The sequence below is a fragment of the Zootoca vivipara genome, chromosome 13 (assembly GCF_963506605.1).
Source record: "Zootoca vivipara chromosome 13, rZooViv1.1, whole genome shotgun sequence".
NCBI classification, from domain to species: Eukaryota; Metazoa; Chordata; class Lepidosauria; order Squamata; family Lacertidae; genus Zootoca; species Zootoca vivipara.
Genome location: NC_083288.1, coordinates 28,975,316 through 28,998,768, shown reverse-complemented (window position 1 = coordinate 28,998,768; position 23,453 = coordinate 28,975,316). Strand labels below are relative to the sequence as shown.

At 43.5% G+C, this 23,453-nt stretch overlaps 1 protein-coding gene across 1 annotated transcript; it reads right to left on the bottom strand.

The window, feature by feature from the left end:
• Positions 1 to 13,677: 13,677 nt before the first annotated feature.
• LOC118094714 (vomeronasal type-2 receptor 26-like) lies at positions 13,678 to 22,327 on the bottom strand. Its single transcript, XM_035135322.2, has 6 exons — positions 22,110 to 22,327; positions 19,827 to 20,118; positions 17,882 to 18,745; positions 17,491 to 17,718; positions 15,595 to 15,721; positions 13,678 to 14,579 (listed from the first exon to the last, which is right to left on the bottom strand). Exons 1-6 carry the CDS (start codon positions 22,325 to 22,327, stop codon positions 13,678 to 13,680), a joined length of 2,631 nt encoding a protein of 876 aa, XP_034991213.2.
• Positions 22,328 to 23,453: the final 1,126 nt, after the last annotated feature.

Here is a 23,453-nt window from a genome sequence, read left to right as displayed (position 1 = left end):
TGGACGCTTTCAAAAGGAACTCTCAGAGCTGGAACCAGATGACTGTGTGTTGAGTCCCCTGCTCTACACCCTCTATACATATGACTGCACAACCACCTATTCAAGAGACAAAATCATCAAGTTTGCTGATGACACTACGGTGGTGGGGCTCATCTCAGGAAGGGATGAATCCGCCTATAGGGACAAGGTGGAGTGGCTCTGTGTTTGGTGTGGAGAAAATAATCTGGCTCTTAATACTGCCAAAACTAAGGAACTATTGATAGATTAAAGATAGGGTGGAAAACTGATATTCAGTTTCTGTATATCTGAGGGGTCCAGGTGGAGAGGGTGACTGCATTCAAATTTTGGGGAGTGACTATCAAGTAGGGTAATGACTTGGAATGCAAACACCACTGCTCTGGTAAAGAAGGCACAACAGAGAACTTTTCCTCAGACTTTTAGAGACTGCTAGTATCCTTCTAACGTGGCTCAATAGAGAGCATCATTACGTATTTGTGCTTGGTTTTCAACTTGTACAGTAATGGAGAGGAAGATGCTCCAGAAGGTCATAACAACAGCCGGAAATATTATTTTGGTAATCCACTCCCTTCTTTGGAAGATCTATACAGCTCCCGTTGCCTCAAAAAAGAAAAAAATATTTTACAGGATCCATCTCATCCGGGATATAGTCTTTTTGCCTTCGGGCAAAAGATATAGAACAATTAAATCAAGAACAAATAGACTAAAAAACAGTTTCTACCCAAAATCTATAACCATCTTAAATACTGTAACTAAAAATTGATCTGATGAGTTGTGTGGGTATGTGCATGTGCGGCTGGAAATGTGTTTTTTTGTTTTGTTTCTTCTTTTTATTTTTATGGGATAGCATCCAATTTCATTGTAATTACACAATGACAATAAAATCTTATCATCTTATCTTATCTTAAATATGTTTATTGATAAAGGAGATAGAAGTGGATGTCATGTTTCAGAGAAGCTGCCTCACTCTTCTTCAACCCTGCACATCTTACTTTACCATGTCATCATCATCATCATTATTATTATTATTACTATTACTATTATTATTCCAATTTTGTTATAACATCTGCTTGTATTTGCAGAAGAGTGCTAATGCCATTTGGGATGGTTGTCACTGCCCAAATGGCAATGACACTATTTTTCTAGACCAGGGAGATTCATGCAGGATCTATGCTGATCTTTTTCAATGTCACCTCAAATCCTTTAAATATATGCATTGCCTTCATAAAGGCAGCCTCCTGCCTGCTTCCCTGCAAAGACAGTGGAGATGACATCAAATTTAAGTGGCGCAATCTAGTAGGCATGCAATGCTACCTGTGTGGTAATTTTAGCATAATCTCCCTAATTCTTAACAAAATGTTCCTTAGATGGGATCAGTGCTCCATAAATTTCAACTCCCCTTCTGAGAAGTGCACTCCAAGATCTGCCTCCCATGTCACTTCAACAGGGGCGTAGCAAGGTAAACTGATACCCGGGTGTGGATTTTTTTTGTCACCCACCCCCTACACACTCTGTTGAGTGGCATGTAAAGCAGCCAACGGATCCTTGCCTCACCCCTCCCAAGAGCCTTTTACGGCGCTCTTGCTCTCATCACCCTCTGCATATACAGGACTGGTCAATATTACAGGGCTGGTGCCCAAATTGCCAAGCTAATGTGGGTGAAGATGTTCTGAAAACTTGAAATCCACAACTTTAAATGTGAATTGTTATAAAGCAAAGCTGGCAGCACGCAGAAGACTTTTTGACCAAGGAGATCAGAGTTCAAATCCACTTTCAATTATTGCAGCTGAACTACAGTGCAACCTAACCTGCTTCATATTATTGTTTTTTGTTAGAATTAAATGTGGGTGGGGACACATGGAAGCTCCTTGGGATGAAGGATGGGATACAAGGAGAAGAAACAATTATCTTTTGAATGCACTCAAGAGATGCAGGCTGCCACCTTCTGGGTTAAGTTTCCTGCAGCCAGAAACTCAACAGATGCAGTCCCCTTGCTTGAAGGAATGATGAACCGTAGAATTCCTGACTGCTAGGCAGCTATTGGAAGGCAAAGCCCCACAAGAGAAAGGAAAATATAAGTAGCAATTCTCTTGGGAGTAGGACTGCGAGGAAATACGGTAGCAGGCTTGCCTCTTCTTCCTTGGACTTTCACAATCAGGCTGGCAAATTGTTTCTGGAACCCAGATTGGATGCCAAGCTCCTCACCTTAAGTTTTGCCCATTGCAAGTCAGGTTCTCTCACACTCCCCACAACTGAAGTGGCAAAGAGGTTACACACGAACACAAAATACTACACTTAAAAAATGCAACGTACCAGCTTTGTGTTATTGCTCCCCTGCCAATCAAACATGTTTTTCCCTGAATCCAAATACCAAATACCTTTAATGCTGCAATCCTAACCATGTCTTCTCAGAGGTAGGCCCTGTGGAATTCAGTGGGCCTTACTCTCTAGTAAGCGGTATTAGGAATTTTGCAGATTCAGCAATCCTAAACTGTATTGACAAAAGATCAGGCCTCACATCCAACACAACAGGACTTACCGGTACTTATCTCTCTGTAAACATGCATGGAGTTGTCCCATGATTATGGAATAAAAACTCCCAATCCGAAACCACACTTACTTGGGAGCAAGTCCCATTGAGTTCAATGGGGCTTACTTCTGAGAAGACAGAGTTAGGGCAGCACTGCTATTCTAAGTGAACATGTTTTACCACATCAGCTTTAGTATGTCCCCTTTTTTTAAAAAAAGTCTTTCATTCCCTCCTCCCCTTGAAGGTGGGGGTGGGACCCTTTTAATTTTCATAAAGGAGACCACACCTTGAATTTTTTAAGGTGCCACATGGTTGCTTTGATTAAAAAGACACTTTTTTATATCTTCCAACCTCTCCCCACAAACAAAGGGACCATCACCCCACCTCTATATCAACTCTTCCAGGGATAAATTAAGTTTGGGAAGTCCTGCACCTCTCCATACAGCCCCCCCCCCCAAAAAAAAAATCCATGAATAAGGGACAGTGAGCCCATGCAAACCACGAGCACCTGCACCAACATAACCAGATAAATGGATTAGATACCAATTAACAGCAATCCGCTTTGTTAAATGGGAAAACAAAAACAAAAAACAAAAAGGGAAATTCTGCCTATAAGCAAGCAGCATGGAAAATACAGAATGATACCATAAAAGAAATAAGTGGTACTATAAGCCGAGTTCGATGGACTATCAAGTTCATCACTAGCGATCAGCAGCCGTTGCCAGGAATAAAATCAGAGCAGCAACATAGCTTTTAAGGCCAAAAGAGAGTAGGGGCACTAGGACCGGCCGCGGCGGCACTCACCGTGGCTTCGGAGCAGCTCCAGCCTGCTGGTGCTGTGCTCGAGCCTCCGGCGCAGCAGCGTCTCGCCACTAAAGCGAGGACGGCAGGGATGGAAGGAGGGAGGGAGGGGAGAGCGAGGCAGCAGGGAGCCTCGCTGTGGAGGTGGGGAGGGGGCACTGCCCCCCCCCAGAGTGGAGCCCGGGGTGCCACTCTCCTATCACCCCTCCCTTGTTATGCCCCTGCACTTCAACTCTCAACCCACCTCCATCACAAAATCTAACATATCATAAATTTCTGAGGCAATGGCCTTTGCTTCCCTGGTGTCTTTTGTACATCCTTGCCTAAAAGATAAGTGGCTGATTTAATATTTTTCTCAACAATTTTCTTCTGGGAAGATTAACAAAGCCAGAACTCTGTTAAATCACCTTATTCTCTGCTCTGAGCTAATGCATCCAACCTCCTATTGGGGAGTGACTGGCTTCATTCAAGCTGATCCTGAATTCTCTATAAGCTCAGATGATTAAACAACTAGAGAAATGAAAAAGTATGTTGTTTTGTTTTTCTGAATTGTATTAATAAATTCAGGATTTTTTAAAAAAAATTCAAGGTTTTGTTTTATTCACAACACCAGTTTGCATATTTTAGCCTCTAAACCACAAAGTGAAATATGGTTGACCATACAAGCATGAGGAGAAAACCCCCTTAAACCCATCATGCTCAACACGGAGACTGATATACCTGTGGAATTTTGTAGATATCCAAGACTGTTGCTGCATGAAGAGAGGTTAGGGGGTCAAGCCCCCCAATGACACCTATCAAACTATTCGGAGTGTTGCATTGGTTGTTGTTGTTTAGTCGTTTAGTCGTGTCCGACTCTTCGTGACCCCATGGACCATAGCACGCCAGGCACTCCTGTCTTCCACTGCCTCCCGCAGTTTGGTCAAACTCATGTTCGTAGCTTCGAGAACACTGTCCAACCATCTTGTCCTCTGTCGTCCCCTTCTCCTAGTGCCCTCAATCTTTCCCAACATCAGGGTCTTTTCCAAGGATTCTTCTCTTCTCATGAGGTGGCCAAAGTATTGGAGCCTCAGCTTCACGATCCGTCCTTCCAGGGAGCACTCAGGGCTGATTTCCTTAAGAATGGATAGGTTTGATCTTCTTGCAGTCCATGGGACTCTCAAGAGTCTCCTCCAGCACCATAATTCAAAAGCATCAATTCTTCGGCGATCAGCCTTCTTTATGGTCCAACTCTCACTTCCATACATCACTACTGGGAAAACCATAGCTTTAACTATACGGACCTTTGTCGGCAAGGTGATGTCTCTGCTTTTTAAGATGCTGTCTAGGTTTGTCATTGCTTTTCTCCCAAGAAGCAGGCGTCTTTTAATTTCGTGACTGCTGTCACCATCTGCAGTGATCAAGGAGCCCAAGAAAGTAAAATCTCTCACTGCCTCCATTTCTTCCCCTTCTATTTGCCAGGAGGTGATGGGACCAGTGGCCATGATCTTGGTTTTTTTGATGTTGAGCTTCAGACCATATTTTGCGCTCTCCTCTTTCACCCTCATTAAAAGGTTCTTTAATTCCTCCTCGCTTTCTGCCATCAAGGTTGTGTCATCTGCATATCTGAGGTTGTTGATATTTCTTCCAGCAATCTTAATTCCGGCTTGGGATTCATCTAGTCCAGCCTTTTGCATTGGTAGTTGGGAACTAATCTCTCTGGGGTGGACACAAGCAGCATTGTGGCATGATAAGTTCCCTTTGCAATGAAATAGCTGTCAAAGATGTAGAAGCCCAAAGTGGTATTGGGTAAGATTTGAGGGTTGCCATTGATCTCCTTTACTGCAAATGCCAAGGCCAGGATGTGCTGGTAATTCTTAGGCACCACGCTGGAATAAGAATTGCAATCTGCATCAGAATGCTATTTTACATTGTGTAAAAGTATAATTATAGCATTTTCACCAATGTAACAACAACGACAACAACAACAACAATGTTGAAACCACCAACCCTGCTCATTTTATTGGCCAAATTCTGAAATTTTGTATCTTGCTTTTCTAAAGTAGAAACACCACCCCTGTATTGGCCAAAAGAAAATCCAACATAAATGCTTGACATCTTTCTCAAAAGTGAGAATGGATTCAGGTCTCATACTCATTTTTGGCCAACGGAATGTTCATCAGAAATATTTGACATGAAAAATAAAATGTATAATGTAAATAGCATATTTAACTTTAAACCTGCAATTCTAACATTCACTTAATGTATAACTATAAACAGTTAGCTCTTTTTGAATATTCCAGCTAACAAAGAAATTGGAAAATTACATTAATCATTTTCAGTATTGCTTTTCTAAAGTTGAAGCCACCAACCTTGCTTTTCTATCAGCCAAAATAAAATTAAACACCATTGCTTGGCATTTTTAAACATAAAAATGAATAGGTTGTATTCATGAAAGTAATCTTATGTAGAGCATGCATTTTTAAAGTCAATAGTATTTTCCCATAAGAGATGCTTAAAGGAAAATAACAAGGTTTTGTTTTTGTAGCCAACCATTCTGAGCCATTAATAAGCATTTCACCTAATAATGGAAGTATTAGTGGTGAATAACCAAAACAATAAATTATCTAGTGCAGGGAGAGAGGATGGAGAGGATGTGAATATGAGATCAATAAGTAAAATTATCAGGAATATATGAAGGTAAAAAGAAAATGAAAATTAATGACTTAGGATTTAGTTTCATTTGCAGAATAAGGTGGACAACGGTTTTTAAAATTAATAGATATGCAGTTAGGATATTCAGGCTTATATGTCAATTAAATCTATTAATCATTATTATAGTCTTCCTTATTTTCTTCTTACGGGGAACAGGAAGGTTTAACCCACGGGTGTCAGAGTCAAGGCCCGGGGGCCTAATCCGGCCCGGCAGACCTCGTGATGTGGCCCGCCGCCCGCCCAGGGCCGGAACGTTCACTTAGGCACGCCTGTGGTGGCTTTCTTTCCCCTGAGCTTACGGCGTGCTTTTGTTTTCTTTCTGAGGCTGCCGGGCTCGGGGCTGGGGAGGAGGGGAGAGGGGCGGGTTAGGCTAGCAAGGCGCCGCGTTATTGGCTGGCTGGCATGACGCTGACGTCCCTCCCTCCTAACTGGCCCGCCCCTCGCCTCCCTGCTCCTAGAAGGCGGAGCATGGCGCTGCACCTCTCAGCTGTTTTTTTGCTTCTAGGGGGGCAGCTGCGGGGGGGGGGAAGAGGAGAGGTTTGACAGGGAGCAGGGAAGGCACGGGGGCTGCCCTTCCTCCTCCCAAGCCACCGCCAGCGTGCCACTGCAGCTGCCCCCCTAGAAGCAAAAAACAGCTGAGAGGCGCAGCAGCCGGAGGAGGAGCAGGAGAAGGTGGACAAGGTCGGGGCCTCTGCAGCGGCGGCTCCGCGTCCGTCCGTCCGGGCTCCCGGCCGGCTTCCTCGCCTTGCTCCTGGCCAAGACGCGCCCCTCCCTCCCTTGCCGCCTCCTCGTCCCTCCTTCCTCCGCAGGCTCCTCCTCACGCCCTGCGCGCGGGCAACTCAGCGGCAGCTGCAGACGCCGCTCCTGCTGCGCTTGCAATTGCAAGCCGAGAGGGCTGCTAGCAACGCCTCTGCTTTTTTTCTCCACTGCCTCCTCCCTTCCAGGAGCCCGGGTCAGGATCCAAGCGCCACCCAAGACTTTTCTCCCTCTTTGCTGCTTTCGGGTGAGCACGGAGGATGGCTCCACCTCCTTCCCTCCAAAGCAACTCCGCTCCGGGAAAAGCGAGCCTGCCCCTCCTCCGCTGCTCCGTGAAGCATCTCTGCCGCTTGCAAAAGCCTGCTTTTACAAGCTGCGGGGGGGAGGGGGAGAAGTTTGACAGGGAGCAGGGAAGGCACAGGGGCTGCCTTCACGAAGAGGAGGGGGGCAGCCCTTAACGATGCTGCTCTTCTTCCTCCCAAGCCACTGCCAGCATGCTCCGCTTTTGCGGTGGGGGGGGGGAGGAACGAGCAGCCCACCCGCGTTAGCAGCCGTGGCGACAGGAAGAAAGTCGCTTCCCCCAGCTGCTCTTTGTTGAACGGGGCGAGGGGCAGAGAGGGCTGCTCCAACCCCAACATACACACAGAGAGCCCTTAATCTTCTCTTCGACACCTCTTTACTTGCCCACACACAAATACACACCCTCTGGCTTGCTTCAACACACACACACACACACACACACACACACACATCACTTGAGTTTGTTCAACACCCCCACACCTTTATTTGATTCAACACCCCCCTACAAACGCACGCACACACACCTTGATATGGAAGATGGAGCAAGTTTGTTTTATCCTGCTCTGGAGGGCAGGACTCAAATGAATGGCTTCAAGTTAAAAGAAAGGAGATTCCAAACTAAACATCAGGAATAACCTTCTGGTTGAAAGAGCTGTTTGTCAGTGGAGTGGTCTCCCTTGGGAGGTGGTGGACTCTCCTTGGAGGTTTCTAAGCAGAGGTTGCATGACCATCTGTCATGGATGCTTTTGTTGAGGTTCCTGCATTGCAGGGGGTTGGATTGGATGACCCTCAGGGTCCCTCCCAACTCTACAAATCTATGATAAAGTGTTAGTCAGCAGCTGCCGCCGATCCTGCTGCTGAACTGCGTTCAGAGGAGGGGAAAAGAAAAAAGGAGAGTGCTTCTGGGCATGCAGGTCACCTTAAAAGACCACCACATTAGTGCCGCGTGGCGGAGCGGGCGCTAAGAAGCTTGTACAGATACAACCGGCCCTTTGAGGGTGACCAAACTGCTGATGCGGCCCCCGATGAATTTGAGTTTGACACCCCTGGTTTAACCCATTCAGTATACAATTAATTGCATTATTATTATTATTATTTTTCTATGAGCACAATAATAAAACTTAGCATTTTGCATATTGCCCTTGCAACAAAATAAAACAAAACTCAACATCAAATTGACCAAAGGATAGGCAAAACTATTTGATTTTTTTTCCCTAATGTGAAGTTCATTCATTTAATACATTTGGTGACCTATGCAACATCCTCATCATTCATCCGTTTTCCTAAGATTGTGGAACACTGGCAAGATGAGGCTGATTTATGTATCCTCAAAATTTTCTCAACTGCTTCTCCTTCTACAGCTGGGCATTTGGGAAATTACCTGTTTTATATTTCTATTCTTTTTTGAAAATAACAAAAATGAAGAAGAAAAAAGCCGTAAGGCACAGCTGTAAGGTTTGTGCTATGGGGCTGACTACTCAAAGGGACAAAGGAAGGAAGTCCTTACACCAGCTCTTTGGGCAATACCTGTGGGGGATCGTCAGTGAAGGCTAAGGCATTGGAGAGGATGTAGCTGTGAGAAGCTATGCCACCAAGGATGAGGTCTCCTGACTGGTGATACTTGTGAAGTGGAGGGTGTGGATCATGGACATGACACTTCACAATATGAGCCTTGCATGTCATGTGAGGTGGCAGTACAAGAAACATCACCAGAAATATCAGCATCCTGATTGCAAGGAAAAATCCCCACTCAAGGGATATTACACTATGTCCACTGTCAACTCCCTTATTAGAGTGTCTATAGTTTCAAAGGCAAATATAAATGCTCTTCCAGTCTGTAAAGAACCCTGAACCCTGAATACCAAATATTGTTAGTCTCTAGGAGTAGCTCTTAAACTCTAATTGCTATATTTACTAAATACCATGCTTCAAATTCTTTCCTACTCAGATTCCACAGGGAGTTTGATAGGCAGCAGAATTAATTACTGTATTGCCATTTCAGGGTTTCACATGGAATAGCAGAAGGGAGCTAGTTTGTCATATCTGAACATATTTTCCCCTAATTAGTTGGGTATCAGAATAAGAGCAAGGCATCAGATGTACAGTACCATGGTCTAGAAACAGAAAACACATGGACATGTATTAGGGGGACCAAATTGAAATTTCATACTGAACTTTATTAGCCAATTCTGGAGAATATCAAACACCCTTTCATAGATTGGAAATGTGGGCACACCATTGGTAGGAGGAATTATCAGTCGGGGGTGGGGGCATGCAGGGTGGTTTTGCTTTAACAAAGACATGCCTCTTCTCCAATCAGCAACTCAGTTGCCTTTAGAAACCCTTTGAAACTCTATGCTCAAATGTTCCTGGGAAAGACAGTATGTAACTAGTGCTGTTGACATGTTACATAAAACAAGAAGGTTATATACCTGGGAATACAGAAATAGTGTTTTGCATTTGGATAAGTTTAATTTGAACATACAGGAACTTCAATCGGCGAGTGGAAAATATCTGGCTTGATCTCACAAACATTACCTTAATCTCAATAGCAACCCCTTTCTTCTCACAGAAATATTAGTTGCAGTATCGATATTGTGGAGATTTCTAGGGCTGCACACCAGAGACAGCAGAAGACTGAACACAATCAGACCTATTCAGTGGAATCTGAACTTCACAAGAGTCCTGTGAAAATAGTTCCTTATCTCCCTTGGGTGGGTCACCCAGAGTGATCTGTTAGTGGACTGTGCATTGGGTGGGAAGTCTACAGGGATTTGATTCAAAAGTGTGTCCCTGTATGGGAAACAACCCAGAAGATATTGTCACGAGGAGATAGAGTAGCATGTCTTGAAGTTCTCCCCATGACCTGGCCCCTCCCCAAACATAACTTATCGATGTGTGGGTGCTCACTTTAAGGAAGGAAAGCCTGGATGTTTGACCACAGGTGTCACTAATTAATATCAAGTTCCCTATAAAAGGCAGGCGTTTGGGATGGGGGAGGGAGACTCGTCACAGACCATAGCTGCCAAGTACCCCGTTTTTCCTGGGAAACCCCTGTATTTTCTTACCGTTTCCCACTGGTCTCCCAAATGGATTTATCTCCCATAAATCCCCCGGAAAACAGCTCCTGCCGGCGGCCATGTTTCTGGTGTCGCTCTGCCCATTTCCAAAAATGTCTGCACCGCCAGAAGTCACATGTACTCATGTCCGGAAGTGCATAGAAACGACTTCTGGCGCTGCAGACATTTTGGAAATGGGCAGAGTGGCACCAGAAGTTGCTTTTACGCATGTCTGGAAGTCATATAGAAGCGACTTCCGGTGCCGCGCCGCTGCTGGTCCCAGATTTTTCAATCCAGAACTTGGCAGCTATGTCACAGACCCATGACTAGGGTGCTTTGAGTCAGTTTGTGTGTCCTCGCTACCCATTTGAGGGGCTCCTGGGAGTGGATTGGGGACATGCTGATTTGGGTATGTATGTTTTTATTTCTTCAATAAAGGTATTTTGGTTCACCACCTACCTGCTTGGTTTATATGCCCTGATATCCCTGAAAAGAATCCCTGCACTTGACAGAACAGTCCCCTACAGGGAACACAGTCATGAAGGAGACCCAAGTAGGATCGAATCCAACACTCACTGCCGGAAAGAGAATTGTTAAACAGTACCCTGCAGGATTCAATGTTCCTGCTTTGGCTTGGAGAGAGGAAGGAAACACAAGTTCTCTTTCTACTTCATGACTGTTAAAGTAGAGATTTAAAAACATTATTGACTGATTATATTACTATCCTGCATGTTTTCCCAAAGGAGCCCCAATTAAACACTGACACTGTATACAGATTCACACCCTCAAGAAGTATCAATAGCTTTTTTATGAGGCAGGATTATTCTTTACCTCACCCGATTCTGTCCAGCTGTATGAATGATATTTTAACCCTATTTTCAGGGCTCTCACTGCACCTGCCCAACATATTTGTGGGGTGCAATGATCTACCAGGGATTGCCTTTCAGAACCAAGGAAACCAAATGTTAATATACAAAAACTTTTACTAAGAAGACCAGGAAAGACTAAGAAGACCAGGAAATGGTAGGGGAAGAAGGAAAACAATATTACACAACACAGGCTTGCAAATGAAACCAATATTGAGCCTTATTGTTACCTAATTGAGCAGATTTAGGTTTCAGTACACGTGAAGAGTTGCTTGTAAAAGAGAAGTTCAGAAGCAAATATTTTTGGGCTCCTGATAATATGCTTATAGGAAAATTAAAGCTTAAGGCAAAGCTGCACAAATTTATAGGCATCTGAGACTTGTAGAAGGAAATATAATTAATCTGTGATGTCAATGAGCTCTTTGCATGATGAGAAAATTCTATATCCCTAACAACCCTAAACTGTCATTACTGTAGACTTTGCTTGTTCAGAACACTTGATCCATTGCTTAGAACAGTTTAATTTCAGGATGTGTATTCAGAGACAATGCATTTGGCATCTACCCATTCAGAAATCAATACAGGTGGTGAGAATTGCATATATTCTAAGTGGTCCAGTTGTGCTACGTCAATATATTGCCGTTCTTCCAATTACTTACCATATTTACCTGAGTTAAATGCACATCTCAATTTGCGGAATCTTGAAACCAAAAAAGGACTTACTGCTGAATGTAAATGTGCCACTGAATTTAATGTGCACCTTAATTTTCACAATGTAATTTGGTCAAAAAAGGTGAGCATTAGAGTCAAGTAAATACAGCATATGTGCATTCTGCAAGATATACTTAGATGTCACCAAAATTAAGAAATCAGATCAGGTAGGATTCCCTGTAGTGTGCTAGTTGTTAAACAAGTTAAAGCAAAAAAGTGTGAAAGCCCCCTTCAGACCTTCAAATTTCTCAAAAGGGACTTAATTCAAGCAAATATAAAAGGGGTGCTGAGATCTCAATAGAGCACCTTACACAGCACTCTATTACACTGGATCTGATACTATGGAAAACAGACTCATGAGCAAAAAACAAACAAATATGGACAGACTGAAATGTAAAAGACCAGGTTCATCCCCATAATATATTTGTTTTTTGAGTACTTCTAACCATGTCTACTACTCACATGTCTACAAATTCCTGCACTGTGGAGAGTCCCTTCCAACGCCACAATTCTGTGATTCTATGTCAATATCCCAATGAATGGAGTGAGTGAGAACTACTCCCTGATAAATGCTTAGCATTGCAGCCCTGACTTCAGTGTTTTGGGGATGGAAAAAAAATGTTTGTGCGGATAGGCGGAGTCCCCCAAAACTCAAGCGACACCCTGAGCAGAATAATGGCGCAAGACAACGTGCTATGGGATTCAGATTGGCCATAAAATTATTAAGATTCAGATGTAGGGAGACCTTGGCTCAGGCATTGGGCGTTATCCTTCCCAGTCCCCAGCCGGGGTTCTGGGAGGCTTTGGGGTTATCCAATGTATGGGGGTCGGGGCTGGCTCTGGAGAACATATGTTCAAGCAGAGAGAGCCTCCCCCCATTCACTGCTGTGAGGGACAGAAGATAGACAGCCGCCTCCCATCTTATCCACAAGCTCTTCCCCAAGCGCCAGTGGGAGTGGGGAGGGGGATGTCTCTAGTGAGGAATCAGGAAGTAGGAGCCAGGGCTCAGGCAAGGTAGCTGAGCCAAGGTGCCACTTGGGAACGGAAGGGGGAAGCAGGGAAGCCGCGGGAAGAAGACTGATCCCAGCGACCCCGGAATTGCGCAGGAAACGTCGTGGGCGGAGATTTAGTATCCCCAGGCTACTTTGCTGGAGGAAAACGCGGGAATCACCATTCGGAGGTTCTGCACCCGACTGACAACATGTACATAGCACTGTTTCAGCACTGTAAATAGACTGCACTAAATAAAAGGATAAAATGCAGAGCTGTGAGGAGTCGTTACTCTAGAGTAGCCACCAGCGCCACTGTGACAACTGCCAATGGAAGGGGAAAAGCGATAACACCTATTGGTAGGGTCATTGGTTCCCCCAATACCCCGATCTTGTTGTTGCAGGGGGTGAAGCCTCCGCCTCACGCACCTCCCTCTAGGAAAATCACCAAAGAATTCCGCCCAAGGCCTGAAACCGCCAAAGTTGTGATGTAATGCTACAGGAAAGGCAAATCCTGCCAATTCCTTTCCGGCCCTTCAACAGCAACCTTGATGAAGCAGTGCCTGTGTACCTGTGGAAAAAAGGTTAACCTGCAAAAGAAACTTGAATGAGGGTGTGAAGGGTGTGTGAGCTGGAAAGTCCCTCCCCCAATACCTGGGGCAACACGTCCCCCAGGCAGGATTGGACAATTGGCTGGGGTAGGCGGAGACCCCTTGCATCCTACCTGGGAAGGCGATGCCAACCCCGAACTACCAGGGAGTTGCTTTATGGGATCAGGGGGCTGTGCGCGGCCATGCAAAGGTCACCCCCCATTTGATGTGTGGAGCGGTCATTATTAGAGAGAGCTGACTTTTTAGTAGCATCCGCTATAGAAGAAAAACCAACCCTAAAGTCTTATGAAACGAAGAGGCAGTTTATAATAAGCATGGTTCTGGTTCATTAATTAAAGAAGTTCAGTTAGTTCTTCGTATTAGCTGTTCCCTTTTGTTCAATTCAGGCTTCAACAAAATAATGTAGCATTTGGGAGAAAAGATGCACACCAATAATCCAGCACTGGAGGCTAAGATAGAAAAGATCTCCACAGCTACCATATATTTCCCCTTAGTGCTCAAGTAGGTTGGAACAAAGGATAACCACACACTGCAAAACACTAACATGCTAAAAGTGATAAACTTGGCTTCATTGAAGGTGTCGGGTAACTTCCTGGCAAGGAAGGCCAAAGTGAAGCTGGCAGTGGCCAGGAGGCCAATATAGCCAAGGACACAATAAAACATTGTCACAGACCCCTCGTTACATCCAAGTATAATTTGTTCAGCCACTGAGTGTACGTCAGCCTCTGGGAACGGGGGAGAGATTGCCAGCCACACAATGCAAATGCCTCCTTGTAGAAGGAAGCCAAAAAGAACAATGGAATTGGCCAGCCTCTTTCCCACCCATTTCCTCATTCTGGATCCTGGCTTGGTGGCCATGAAAGCCAGAACCACAGTGAGGGTTTTTGCCAGCACACAAGAAACAGCCACTGAGAAGACGATGCCAAAAGCAGTTTGTCGGAGGAGACACGTCACCTTCTGAGGCTGTCCAATGAATAGCAGCGCAGAAAGGAAGCAGAGCAGGAGGGAGAGGAGGAGAGTGTAGGTGAGCTGCCGGTTGTTGGCTTTGACAATGGGAGTGTTGTGGTTCTTCATAAATGTCAAGAGGACTAGAACAGTGACCAAGGAACCGGAAAGAGCAGAAAGGGCTAAACTGAGCCCCACAGCTTCTTCAAAAGACAAGAAGCTTATTTCCTTGGAAATACACAAATCATGGTTTTTATTTGGATATGTTTGGTCTGAACATGTAGAACAATCACTCATATCTAAAAAAGAAAACATTTGGCTTAATATCACAGTGTCCTGCCAACCTTGCCATTCGAAAGCATGTCAAAATGCAAGTAGATAAATAGGAACCGCTACAGCGGGAAGGTAAACGGCATTTCCCTGTGCTGCTCTGGTTTTCCAGAAGCGGCTTTGTCATGCTGACCACATGACCTGGAAGCTATACGCCAGCTCCCTCGGCCAATAATGTGAGATGAGCGCGCAACCCAAGAGTCGGTCACGACTGGACCTAATGGTCAGGGGTCCCTTTACCTTTACCTTTACCACAGTGTCATTAATCTCAAAAGTAGCCATTTGAATCTGGGAGAAAATAATGAATCTGGGAGATTCATTTGAATCTGGGAGAAAATAATGAATCTTACCATTTGAATCTGGGAGAAAATAATAATTCATCCTGTGAAATGTGGTTTGTGATGTTTGTCAAGATTGCATTAATTAACACTGAACCTTCCTAAACTGGAAAGTTTCTGATTTCTTTCCAGCTTTGGGGTATTAAGCAGCCATTTGCTTTTAACCTTGAAAGCCGAGTTTAACCAAATGATACCACAAAGCCCTCCTCTGAATATTTTTTATGGCATTCCTAGTCTGTATTTCAATTTTTCTACCAAGGGTGTTGTACACATGCAGTTTACAACTTCTTGCTGGAAGAAACTGTATGCTGCAATACTGCCCCAATTTTTATCACATGAAATTACAACAGATAGCCCATAATTTTCCAGGTTAACAGAGTTGCTTAGAGATTTAGCACTGGAAGCTAATGATGTGGCAGTGGTCCCCAAACATCCCCTTGATTCTGCTACTTTCCCACATACTACTTTTCGTCATTCAAAAGGTCACATAAACCCTGGAAATCATTAGCTAAAAATAATAGGAAAACAGAATAAAGCCCTATTCGGATGCCGCCTGGTATATACACACATCCTTATGCTTTTATGGCCCTGTTGTGATGAAATACCATACAATCCGCCTCTTATTTCCATATACATTATTGCTTACCTTTCTGGCCTGAAATCTTCCCTTCTGGACAGGGAATGCAATCATAGCAACAAAATGGCTCCCCTTCCTTTGCTTTCTTGCTTGAACCAGGACTGCACTGCTCACTGCACAGAGAAATAGGCCTTGCCTAATCCATGAATGAAGAAAAGAGAATATAGAGCTTGGAATCGTATGTGGATGTCCAATTTTAAGTTATCTTATTTCAAACCTAACTTTTAGTCACCACATAAAAGTGGTGATGCAGGCTGACCTTGTCCAGAATGTACTCATTGTGAGGAAGGAACCATGTGCCGTTTCTCAAAGTGAGGCAGTGCAGAGGACAAGGGGAGGGTGGGCATTGAATTGCAGAAGGCTGCTTTCATGAACAGCAGGCTGGTCATTTATGTTAGCTGCATTTCATGAAATAGCAATTTATGACTCTCCTGTATCCAGCAGCTGAAACAATGATCTAATTTTGCCTTACGATAGTGCCAATGCCACAGGCAAGAAGTGTGGTCATGTCCATTTTGTTCCGTTTGAATTATTTAACTCCTGTTCAAAGTCTTATTCCCAATTTTCAATCAATTTTAGGAGGAAGGCTTTTTAAAGAAACATGAATTTTTGATGGCACAGACTGTAGCCTCATCTCATCAGTCAAATTACACAGTATAGTGAGGTGACTGGATCTGGGAGTTGTGATGCTAGAGCGTTTGCTCACCTCACTCACGCTCTCTCTGCAGACATGAAGGTGCTATCAGAAATCATTGCATAAATAACATGCTTTAAAGTGACATGTGGTTTGACCCTATGAATGAAATTTGTTATGATGAGCAATATTCAGTGATGCAGTACACCGAGCATACTGACTGAAATCATTGTGTGTGTATTTGCAAAGTTTTATTGTTTACAGAAATTGGTAGGTTTAGGGCAAGGCATTGGATATGTATGTGATTTTAAGCAAGCCACTTCTTGGGTGGTAAGTAAAGTGGGTTCAACCCTGATTGGGAATCACCCTCTGAGCTGGTGTTACGATCACCGAGACAAAATCACCCCTTCCTGGGTGGGTGCTGAATCTAGCTGCAATCCAATAGGCAGGACTCCAAGTAGGGCCATCATTTAAAGGGCCACAAGGTTGTGTTCTTCCAGACTCCTGATCCGTGTATTGCAATGAGCCAATGCTCGTACAGCTAGGGGGAGAGTATGTGCATCCCACCACCAGCTGCACAGGAAGGAAAACATGGCCCTGGGATGATGTCACAGCCATGCTGGGAACCAAATGTGACTTCCTTGGATATGAAATAAATGGAGACTAACTTAAGAATGGGACCCAGGTGGTGCTGTGGGTTAAACCACAGAATCTAGCTGATCAGAAGGTCGGTGGTTCGAATCCCTGCAACGGGGTGAGGTAGTGTTGTTCGGTCCCAACTCCTGCCCACCTAGCAGTTTGAAAGCACATCAAAGTGCAAGTAGATAAATAGGGACCGCTCCGGCAGGAAGGTAAACAGCGTTTCCGTGCGCTGCTCTGGTTCGCCAGAAGCAGCTTTGTCATGCTGGCCACATGACCCGGAAGCTGTCTGCGGACAAACGCTGGCTCCCTCAGCCTATAGAGCGAGATGAGCGCCGCAACCCCAGAGTCGGACACGACTGGACCTGATGGTCAGGGGCCCCGTTACCTTTTCCTTTAACTTTACAATACAACCAATGATCAATATTTTACATATATTCAATGCAAAGATGCATATTTATGTCCACCCAACAACTTATCCATGAATAAAATCAAAGAGCTTCTGAAGAGGAATTTCATGAAGTGTACTTTGTAAAATCAGTTCCCAAATTCTCCATAAATTACAAACACATCATTATGCAGAGAATCTGTGTTTACAATCAACACTGAAAATAGCTGCAATCAGATTGTACCTCGTTAAACCACTTGTGCCATGTTATAGCATTCTCATGGATGGTGAACACTTCACCCGAAGAAGTCTGGGGATTCATCCTGCCAACTTGAACTTTATGAAAGGATTGGTTCTCCGAAGCAATCCAATTAATAACATCAAGCCCAGCTTCCAACTCCCCCTTCTGGTTGAAGGAAACTGTGTCTCCCGCACTATTATTAAATGACACACCTCTGAGGAAATGATGGAACTAGATTTTGAAAGGAGAGAAAAGAGAGGTGTACGTCAGTTTTTCAGATGAAGACAATGTTAAGTGCATCTCACAAGGACCAGAGCCATCAGGGGGATAGTTTACTGCACTATTTTAGCACCAATTTATGGCACACTGTCTGAAGGCAATTTGTCCACATTACCTGCCACAGCTGATAAATCTGAGATTCCACCTTCCCATTGTCTTCCAGTAATCTTGAATTGAGTCTGGATGAGAACATGGCATGGAGAGCATGGGCCATGGCATAAACAGCATTGTATATACAGTAGCTATGGCCCGTCACGCTCAATTCAAAAAAAGATGTAGGAAGCATTCTCAGGTTCTCCTCTCCAGTGCAAATATTCTGATCCAAAACATCTGTGACTGTACTTGGGAAGACACAAGCAAAGGCCTGTTGCCAGAAGTCCTTGATGAAATAATCTCCTTTTGTGGTGCAAGGACTTACGTGCTCAAGAAATTTGTGAAATTCTGGTAGAGCATTTGAATGAATTGTGAAAGACAGAGCCCCATGGATTATTTGTGTATCCCAAGTCCTTTGAAAAACTGCAGAAGTCAGCTCCATCTGGGCTGTCATTATCCACACTTTACCTCTTGCATCCTCTCCCATCTCTTCTTCTTCTTCTGATAAATATGGAAACCATCTAAGAAATATCATTGAGTAAGATTCTCCATAGAGGACCATCACATTGGCTTTGCTACCCATTATTTTATCACGTATTTTTGCACCCTCTTGTATCAAGTCTTGTACTTCAGTGATAAAAGATACTTTGGACATTCTTTCTATGAAGGCAAAACAGATACCACTGGAGGAAAACATTGGAACCACTGTTTGCACAAATTGTTCTCCATTCTCAAGATCCATTGTAAGGAGCCCAATCCATGTCCACCTGAAATGCAGAAGTAAGGAGAGAATCCCCTCATACTGAAGGGCTTCTTGTGGGACCATTTGGTAGAAGGAGAGGCCTGGAGTTTTGTTGTGCATGATGGGAGCAGGACCATATGTGAGCTACGGGGACAAGGGTTCAAAATGGAACAGAATAAATAGGAATGTTTTAATGGACATATCCAGCGAGTTTTTCTGCATACATTTAAAAAGGTAGAGCAGCAGAACAAACAAAACTACAGAAGTATGAGAACTACCGTCTTCCACATGTTCCTATGTGACCGCTATAATATATTTTCCGCATTTGTAAGAAGATTGTATGGTTGGCAGTGTCTACACTTTGAAACTCCCTGCCTGTTTAGATCAAGCAGTCAGCCTCACTGTGGTCTTTTTAGTTGCTGCTAAAAACATTTTTTAAAAAATTAGACCACTCAGACGCTTAGAAAGATGAGGTCATTTTAAATTGTTGCAGTATTCTAACTTTTATATCTTTTTAAGGTATGGTTTTGATTTCCCCCTCTTGATTTTATTGTTTTATCTTCTCTGAACTGCTTTTGAGGTTTCTTAACCATCAAGCAGTTTTGAGTAATAATAAATAAATAAATAAATAATCATGGCTTATGGAGTTGGGTCCCTATGGTTCAATTAATGAATGCAAAATATTTATTGAGACTTGGGTTCTATTTTATTTATGAATGGACACTCTCAAATGGAATTGTGAGAGCTGGAGCTGGAGAACTGAATATATGACTATTTTTAAAGGAGATGAATGACCTTTGCTTCCCTGGTGTCTTTTGTACATTCTTGCCGAAAGATTTGTGGCTGATTTAATTTATTTTTCAATAATTTTCTCCTATGAAGATTAACAAAGCCGGAGCTCTGTTAAATCACCTTCTTCTCTGCTCTGAGTTAATGCATCTAACCTCCTTTTGGAGAGTGACCAGCTACTTTTAAGCAGACCCTCAATTCTCTAAAAGCTCAGATGATGAAACAACTAGAAGAATGAAAAGTATGTTCTTTTGTTTTTGTTTTTTTTGAATTGTTTAAATAAATTCAGGGTGTTTTATTTAAGGTTATGTTTTTCTTCACAACACCAGTTTACATATTTTAGCCTCTAAACCACAAAGTGAAATATGGTTGGCCAAACAAGCATGAGGGGGAAACCCCCTTAAACCCATCGTGCTCAGCACCGAGACTGATATACCTGTGGAATTTTGTAGATATCCAAGACTGTTGCTGCATGAAGAGAGGTTAGGGGGTCAAGCCCCCCAATGACACCTATCAAATTATTCTTAGTGTCACATTTGTAGTTGGGAACTAATCTCTCTGGGCTGGATGTAAGGAGCAGTGTGGCATGATAAGTTCCCCTTGCCATGAAATAGCTGTCAAATATGTGGAAGCCCAAGGTTGTGTTGGATAAGATCTGAGGGTTGCCATTGATCTCCTTTACGGCAAATGCCAAGGCCAGGACGTGCTGGTAATTCTTAGGCACCACGCTAGAATGAGAATTGCAATCTGCATCAGAAAAATATCTTACATTGTGTAAAATGATCATTACTGCTTTTGTTTTACCAATGTAGTACAGAGGTACCTCGGGTCAGGCCCGGCTCTAGGGGTAGTCTCGGTGGCGCGGGGCACCAGAGCGCCGGGCTGGCAGGAGGGTGCTGCATGGCAAAGCCGCGCGGAAGCCATGCTCCATACTGCGCCCGCCCACCCACCAGGGCAGAGGCGCCGGAGCGATCTCCGCGCCAAGGAGCCCGACCGGCTTGAGACGGCCCTGCCTCAGGTTGCAGGAGCTTCGAGTTATAAACTCTCGTAACCAGGAAGTGGTTGCTCCAGGTTAAGAACTTTGCCTTAGGGATAAGAACGGAAATTGCGTTCCAGCTGCGAGGTGGCAGCGGGAAGCCCTATTAGCGAAAGTCTGCCTCAGGTTAAGAACCGTTTCAGGTTAAGAACAGACCTCTGGAACGAATAAAGTTCTGAACCTAAGGTAACACTGTAGCAGTAGTTTTTTTAAAAAAAATTAAAAATATAGATCTAATAATATTGCATGAAATAAAATTGATAACGATTATGATGATAATGTTGAAACCACCCTGCTCATTTTATAGGCAAAAAGCCAAAAAAAATCATGTTCTTTTTCTAAAGTTTAAAGCACCCTCCCTGTATTGGCTAAAATTCCGTCTAACTGCTTGACATCTTTACCAGAAGTGTGGATGGATTTAAGTCTAATACTAATTTGTGGCCAAAAGAAATTCAATAAAATCTTTTGACTTGAAAATTAAAAGTAATTGGCATCAAAAGTGTAATTCAAGTAGCATATTTATCTTTGAACCTTAGATTCTTACATCCACTTAATGTATAAGGATAAAGAGCTCCTTTTGACCAACTCTTGGGAAAGTTAAACAGCACTCCAACTAACAAAGAAATTGGAAAATTACATTCATCATTTTCAGTATCGCTGAATTAAATGCAATTGCTTAGCATTTTTTAACATAAAAAAGAATAGGTTGTATTCATAACAGTAATTTTACACTGGACATTATTAAAGGAAAATAACAATGTTTAGGTTGTGGTAGCCAACCATTTTGGGCCATTTATCATTACTTCACCTAATGATGGAAGTAAAGGTAAAGGTAAAGGGACCCCTGACCATTAGGCCCAGTCGTGACCGACTCTGGGATTGCGGGGCTCATTTCACGTTATTGGCCAAGGGAGCTGGCGTACAGCTTCCGGGTCATGTGGCCAGCATGACAATGTCGCTTCTGGCGAACAAGAGCAGCACATGGAAACACCGTTTACCTTCCCACTGTAGCGGTACCTATTTACCTACTTGCACTTTGACATGCTTTCAAACTGCTAGGTTAGCAGGAGCTGGGACTGAGCAATGGGAGCTCACCACATCACGGGCATGTGAACTGCCGACACTCTGATCGGCATGCCCTAAGCTCTGTGGTTTAACCCACAGTGCCTCCCGCGTCCCTTAATGATGGAAGTATCAGTGGTCAATAACCAAAACAATAAATTTTGTAACCGGGGGGGGGGGTCTGTTGGGCAGTGGAGAGAATTTCAATATGAGACCAAATATGTGTTCTCATCATACTGCATTAGCAAAACAACCACAAACTCATTTTGACCAATTTTCAGCACCAAATTTACTGCCATTGTCCCCCCAATGTGCAGTCCATTTCTTAAAACATTTGGGCATCTATGCTATATCCCCATCACCATTCTTTTCCCTAAGTTTGCGGAGAACTGGTGGGTGATTTCTCTATGCTCCTGCATCCAGACAATGCAATTACCTGATTTATGTATCCACAAAAATTTCTCATCTGCTTGTCCTTCTCTGGCTGACCATATGGGAAATTACCTGCTAAGCTTGATTCTTTTTATGAAAGTAAAAAAAAAAGATACAAGACACATGTGTAAGGTTTGAGCTACTGTATAGGGCAGAGTGTTCAAATGAACAAAGATGGGAGTCCCTTACACAAGCTCTTCACGTAGTACCTGTGGGGGTTCTTCAGTGAAGGCTAAGGCATTGGAGATGATGTAGCTGTGAGAAGCTATGCCACCAAAGATGAGGTCTCCTGACTGATGATACTTGTGAAGTGGAGGGTGTGGATCATGGACATGACAGTTCAGTATGTGAGCCTTGCATGCCATGTGAGGTGGGAGTAGAAGAAGCATCACCAGAAACATCACCATTCTGATTGCAAGGATAAATCTTCAGTTGAGGGACACTATACTATCTCCGTTGTCAACTCCCTTTTAAGAGTGTCAATAGCTTCAAAGGCTAATATAAATGTTTTTTCCAGTCTGTAAAGAGACCTAGACCCTGAATAATAAATATTGCTGGTGGCAAACAGTAGGTCTAAACTCTAATTAATATATTTAGTAAATGTTGTCTTTCAAATTCTTTCCTATTCAAATTGCACAGGGAGTTCAAGAGGCAGCAGAATTAATAATTGTCATTTTTGCAATGACAGGGTTTCACTGTGGAATAGCAGAAGGGAGCTAGTTTTTAACATCTGGACATTTCCCCCCCTAATTAGATGGGTATCAAAACGAGACCAAGTAATCAGATGTACAACTCCATGTTTTGGAGGTAGAAAACACATTAACAGGTCTTAGAAGGACCACACTGAATTTTCATACAGAACTTTTTTAGCTCATTCTGGAAGAGATCAATTGTCCTCTCACAGATTGGAAATGAGGGCAAACCATTGGTATGAGGAATTATCAGTCAGGGTAGGGTGTAGGGTGGTTTTGCTTACTTTTAACAAAGACATGTCTCTTCTCCAATAAGCAACTCAGCTGACTTCAGAAACCCAACAGCTGAGTCCTTTGAAACTCTAGACTCAAATGCTCCTGGGAAAGATTTTTCCTTAGTATGTTGTCAGGCCTGTGCCCATGCTACAAAGAATAAGATGCTTATATGTCTGGGAATAAAGTAATAGTGTTTTTTTTATAATTTGGATTAGTTTGAATTTTCAGGACCTTCAGTCAGCAAATTGAAGATATCTTCCTTGATGTCACATGACCTTAATCTCAATAGCAACCCCTTTCTTCTCATAGAAATATTAGATGCAGTATGGTGATTGTGGAGAGTTCTATGGCTGTACGCCAGAGTCAGCAGAAGACTGAACACAATCACAACTATTCAGGGGAATCTGAGCTTCTTAAGAAGTCTGGTGAAGATAGCTCCCTATCTCCCTTTAGGTGGGTCACACAGAGTCATATGACCGGGAGCATTATTCAGCTTATGATCAAAAACATTCTGTTAAGGTATATCAATATAGAATCCCTCAATATTGTACAAAGTCTGGCCTTC

Bases quoted from the DNA above. Each gene is read 5' to 3' on its own strand.
- LOC118094714 (XM_035135322.2), bottom strand. From the start codon at position 22,327: ATGGTGATGTTTCTGGTGATGCTTCTTCTACTCCCACCTCACATGGCA. The intron at 20,119-22,109 runs GTAAGGGACTCC...TTCTCATTCTAG, and splicing joins GTACTACGTGAAGAGCTTGT to CGTGGTGCCTAAGAATTACC. The intron at 14,580-15,594 runs GTAAGCAATAAT...TTTCTTTTTTAG, and splicing joins GAAGATTTCAGGCCAGAAAG to ATATGAGTGATTGTTCTACA.